The 6,000-nt window shown below is 34.8% G+C and overlaps 1 protein-coding gene across 1 annotated transcript in view; it reads left to right on the top strand.

Annotated features, from left to right (window-relative positions):
* Window positions 1-1,085: 1,085 nt before the first annotated feature.
* Window positions 1,086-6,000, top strand: part of ADGRL3 (adhesion G protein-coupled receptor L3) — a 561,722-nt gene continuing 556,807 nt past the window's right edge. Inside the window, exon 1 of the mRNA XM_064286313.1 lies at window positions 1,086-1,314. Within this exon, the coding sequence (XP_064142383.1) occupies window positions 1,086-1,314 (229 nt within the window). The remainder of the gene's footprint in view (window positions 1,315-6,000) is intronic.

Below are 6,000 nucleotides of genomic sequence, written 5' to 3'. Positions count from 1 at the left end.
GTATCAGATTGTAGCACCGCTGTATAAGCTTCCAGTATAAGGTGATATTTTTAGTTTTTAGTTTCTCTTCTGATTATTCAGTGCTATTCAAATAGCATTATTAAAGTGTTTTTAAACTTGCATATTACGGTCTGTTAGAAATAATTGTGTAAAACAAAATCTTTTTCCTTGTAAAGTCTTTTCATTCCCTTTTAGCAGGTACATTTTCATTTTCATTCTTTTTTATTAAACTAGTAGCATTAATGTAAAGAAATGTAAACCTCATGTACCAGTTCACCAGAAAAAAATCTGCACTTGAGTCACTCTGTTTTTCATAGCATATAATGTATGACTATTTTGTGTATTATTAATAAATATATGTATGTGTACAATTTTATTTTCGCATTGTTGTCTTGGTCTCCCATACTTATTCATTTATGTAATCTGTACCATTTGTCAGTAAAATCACTGTGTATATAAATGGCAAAGATGTATGTATACCCTTTTCACCTTAATGTCCATCACAGATCTTAATACAATAACTTTAGAGACTGTTAATTGAACTGAAAACATGTAAATGAATATAAAACAATTCATGTAAGCTCAATCGTAGACCAAACAAAATAAAGCAAAACAAAATGAATTAACAGACATATAAACAAATCTCTCTGAAACTTAAGTTTCTTCACATATTACCTTATCAATCTTTTTTGTATAAAAATTTGATTCAGGAACCAATATTTTTGTTTACATTTATATAGTTGGTAGTCTTAAAAATTTTTGTCACAATAGTGGAACTCTATGAAAATGTAAATAATATGTTTTTTCAGGTAGTTTACTCCGATGTCAGTAATTACGTCTAATTTTCTAATTATTGTTAGGGGTCATGATAAGTATTTTTTACTTTATTAGATGGTGTTTAATAAGGCCAGGCTTCCTAATTGGTATTTTACCACGGACCAGGAGATGTCTCCTCAGCCCTAGGGTTTTCTTAATGGGATCTGGGGTGGCTGGAGTCCCCGACCTATAGCCTGCAGCAGAGAGCAGCCTTGGGAATAGCCTCTACCTGGGCTTCTATGAGTCTGGCCTAAGCTGAGCAGGGTCTGATGGTGCGCCCTGCGGTCCCCGCAGGTGGCAAGCACAATGAGCGACATCCAGCCCTCGCTGCTCCACCGCGACGTGCTGAGCGCGGCCCAGGAGGTGCTCTACCACCCAGACATCTCCTTCAGCAACCAACTGCAGAACGCGCCACTGCTCATCGAGGACAAGGGCCCCGTGGAGCTGCCAGAGGAGTTCGCGGTCCAGGTCCCCAAGGATCACAGATTGCAGCCCAAGGTGCGGCCAGCGGTGGGGAGAGCGGGCTGGGGGAGGCTGGACAGGGGCTCCTGGGAGGCTCAGGCCCAGGCAGTGCCCCGAATGTGTTCTCTTGTACAGTCATGTGCTGCATAATGTTCATTTGGACAAAGTCCATCTGCATATACATCCGTGGTCCCCTAAGGTTATAATAGAGTTCAGAAATCCTGATCAGAAAATGGGACATAGCAGATGTAACCAGATGTATTGATCGCAACAGCTATCTGAACGCAACACATGTATCTCATGCCTCTTGTATACAAAGCAATTGCACTGCCAGGCATATAATGGTACAGTACATGTATAACCTAAAATACATATGTTTTGATAGTCATAATAAATACCTCTGTTACTGGCTTATGTATATACTGTACTGTACTTTGTATCATCCCTGGGTTATGGTCAGCCAATTTAACATACAACCCATAGTTATGAACTAACCTCCATAAAGTCTATTACATTCAAAATTTGAGGTACATACAATGATTCATATGACAAACTGGCGCTACTTTGTGATGCACATGAAAATATTATTATTATTACTGTCTTACTGTGCTAAAGATGTTTTAGTGTGTTTGGAAGTATTTAATGTTTTTTATGCATAGAAAGGTACACTATATACTACATACTAAAATATTTGATTAACTGCTGTTAGATACGAATCATACCTAACTGTCCTGAATTACATCCAAATTCAATTTAAAGACAGATTTAGGAACAGAACTCTTTCATAATCCTGGGACTGACTGTATATAAATGTCCTAATCATATAACATCCTTATTTCGCAGAATGTATTTTGAATATTAATTGATGCATGAGTGTCTATTTGTCATGTGTGTCAGCTCATTCTGGCTGCTGTTTCTGTTTAGTGATATCCTGGTCAGTTACTTTAACAATGCATGTCTGTTCTGATTAAAGCCTGATCATTACTTTGAAATATTTGATTTTAAAAAAGTTTATTGGTTTGAAGTGTTTCTGCATTATCACAGGAAACTTAAAATTACATTTAGTGACAATTTCAACTATTATAATATTTGAATGGTTTTAATACTTAAGTTTTAACATATCTGTTTATCTGCTTTTTGGGGGGGAATCATTAGTGGGGACTATTGAGATTTTGAGGAGATTATCATTAAAACATCTTTGTTAGGGATTATGTGTAGTCATTAAAGCATAAAACGATGGAAAAGTTATGGTTACAGAAACAACTTAAGTTTCTTATGAAAATGTTGGAAAGTGATATATTTGTAATATTGCCTATGCAGCTAGCAAGTGGTGTATGTATTATCAGCCCTTGAAGCTTCACTAAAGAACATTACATATTTGCATAAAATCCAGTTCTTATTCTTTTCCATAATACTTGATATTTTATTTTTCTTTATGTAATTATGTATATTTAGGCAATATTATATATATATATTATTATTATTATTTTTTTTTCTCTTACAAAACTCCACACAGGGAATGGTACTCCTCTAACTTCCCCCAGGGTACTGTATACTCACAATTTTCTCTGTGTGTTACAACCCGAAAAAGCCTGGGAAACATTTGACTGGGGGATCCATGAATATCAAGTCTTGTCACAAAACACAGCCACGCCTCTTATCCATTAATTTCTTTAAGAAACTATACATGCAAGAAATACTGGCAAAGGACAATGAAACACCACTGTATTAGCTGAACTTATCTTCCAAACCCCATTACAGAATTCTCTGGTAAAATAGGTTGGGATACTTTGGTTCAGTTCAAGGACTGATGGCAGTGCATTGTAAATCTATTTGAGATTTAAGATACCTGTGAGAGTTAAACCTAACTCTTCAATTACTGCAGACATATAGAAATATCCAGTATGTGAGTAACGCTGCACTCACAGTGGCTCTGTCCACTAAGTCACCTGGTTTAATCAATGGCCTATAATCTTTTAAATGAGAGTAGCAGTTCTTTCTCAGTGGTCATGGTTGGGCAGCAGTGGTGGTAGTAACAAGCAGCAGAGTGGTCAATAGGTGCATATACTTCCATAGACGCATATAAAATGGATGCTTACCTATTACCAAAGTTCAAGGACAATGTATTCTAAACATTCTGTAAGAATTTTAGTTTTTGCTTTTCTGATTTCTCTTTTGCAAAACAATTTCAAGCCTAAAATTCTCTGAATCAGTGTATTTACTTTTTCCTAGAACATGCTTCACTTGTTACAAAGTTATCATCATGCTTTTATTTTTCATTATTCATGTTGTTAAATGGCAATATAAAATTAACATTATTTAGTTTATTCCAGTGTGGTTTTTTTCGTACAGAACTTTTTCTATGAAATTGGCTGAATTTAAACTTCCCCCAATTTTTATAGTTTAATAAGATTTTTCTGTATCATTTGATTATGGTTTCTGCCATGCGTTTGGCAGTATTTAGTGTAAACTTTTGAACATTTTTTTTGAACATTTTATTGCATTTTGGGTGAAAGTTTCTGCAGCAAATTAGATTCCCATTCAACAATTCATATAAAAATTGTTCGTGACACTGGTTACAACCCCTCAGTGTGGCAACACTCTCACCATTTCCACCCTGCCTGCCCCATTTTCATCCACCCAGTTTTCCTGCCCCTCCTTGACTTCTTATCTTTATTTTTGGGTAAATGTTGAGCATTATGTCTCTTCTTGTTGATTGTTTAAAGGAGCACATTCCTCATGGGCGTTATTGTTTGTTTTATAAGCCAATCTGTTACTTGGCTGAAAAGTGACCTCGGGGCGCGGCTTCAGTTCCAGGTTAAAAGGGTATTTTAAGGCTGTAGTCCTGGGGATCCCTCTAGTCTGCGTCAGTGCAGTAAGCCTGGTCTCCTTTATGAATTTGACTTTCGTTCTGCGTTTTTCTCCGTAATATAGTATAGTGATGGCTTTAAATTCTATATTTCTGTCAACTTACAAGTAAGAAAATTGCATTTTATTGTTCTGGACAGAAACAAAAATGAAGGTAAAAAGCAAATTTCATACGATATAAATAGAAACAGGTAAATGTCATGTAGTTTAAAAGGAGTTTACAGAATTGTTTTAATCTGTTATGATGAAATAATACTTTTTGAAAGTTGCTCTTGTGCAGAAGTAATTATATCAACGAGGCAGAGTGTGACTGAAGCTTTCTGTAGAGTCCTCACTGTAGAAAGAATAAAGAAGATTAAGTAAATATTATAGAGGTATAATCTTTCCTGATATACAAGATAGTACGTACAATCAGAGTACTTCGATAGCTATTAAAAATTGAAGTAAGAAATACTATATTAACTTGAGCTCTTTAAATGGAAAAGGCATGGAGGAATTCAAACCAGAAAATGTCAGGGAATTCAAGCTCCTACCTTTGCTCCTTCCCTCAGCTTTCTTAAAGCTAAAACAATAGTCTGTTATAGAAATCAATGACATACTTTAAAATATAGAAAAATCAGAAATAAATATAAATAATAAAGACTGATATTAAGGAAGTATTTGATTTAAAAATAAAATTGATTTTTCTTTTAAGCACGTGAACGCCTGTTTGTTCTACAGATAGCCAAACAAGCAAATACAAACCCAAAGAAAACAACCATAACAGCAGCATAAAAAAAAAAAAAAAAACCCTCTTATTGGTTTGAAATTAGACTTTGCCCTTTTTTTCTTTGAATTCATTTGACTCCTGATAGCTAATAGCAGTCCTTGGGAGCTAAGGAGTATTTGTATTCATAGCAATTAAGACTTCACATTAGAGCAGCAAAGCATAAAGAATTAAAAAAAAAAAAAGTGCTCAGAAGTTCCTCTTCAGCATATTAAGGCAGAAAGAAGTCTTTGGGCAGATTGCCCAGTTAATGACTAGATATCAAGACTTCCCCTAGAAGCTAAAGGAATGTTAATTTTTTTTTTTTAATCAGTATATTCCTTACTTTAATTGTGGTTGTCATGCACATATATAAAAAGTCCATTGAGATGAACCACAAATAACCCTTCTGCAAGCCACACATATAGAATGTAAGTTTTATACATGTGTTCTCTTGGAATAAAGCTAAAGCATCTCAATACTGACAAGAAGTTGTAAAAATTCTAAACTGTATTTTGAAGTTTACCTTTTGCAGGAGCAAAAATGCCTTTACAGGAAACCTATGCATTCTGTCAGTCCTTTTGGAGAACCACAGTCAAATGCTACCATAACTTTTGTTTTGTTTTTCCCATTCTTGGGAGTCTGTGTTTATAGATAGGAATGCTTCGAAAATAATTATTATAAATAAAGAGAAACCTTCATTCGATTTTTTAAATTTTAAACAAAAGCCTTTAAAATTACTTAGGCTGACTTATTAAATTCCAGAAATGCATTTGTTTATTCTTGCATTCAGTGGTTTATTCAGCAATATTGTATTGAGTGCAAATGCATGCTGGGCTCTGTGCTAAGTGCCAGGAAGACAAAGATGGAGAACTCACAAACTTTAATCTCCCAATGAGCCTTCAGTCTATTGAGAGAAACACAAAGAGAGTACAGTGTGGTAAATGCTTGCTAGAAGATACCTTCTACCAGACAAGAGTTTTGTTTGTTTAAAAAAAAAAAAAAGGTAATGAACAGGAGGAGTGTGTATGTGTGTGTGTATTCAGGTGACACTAAGTATATATAAAAAAAAAATAAATAGGAGGAACTTATTATTGGAATGTAAGGAC

Source organism: Loxodonta africana, chromosome 5 (genome assembly GCF_030014295.1).
Source record: "Loxodonta africana isolate mLoxAfr1 chromosome 5, mLoxAfr1.hap2, whole genome shotgun sequence".
NCBI classification, from domain to species: Eukaryota; Metazoa; Chordata; class Mammalia; order Proboscidea; family Elephantidae; genus Loxodonta; species Loxodonta africana.
The sequence above is the reverse complement of the archived record's forward strand: the minus strand, read 5'-3'. Positions and strand labels throughout refer to the sequence as shown.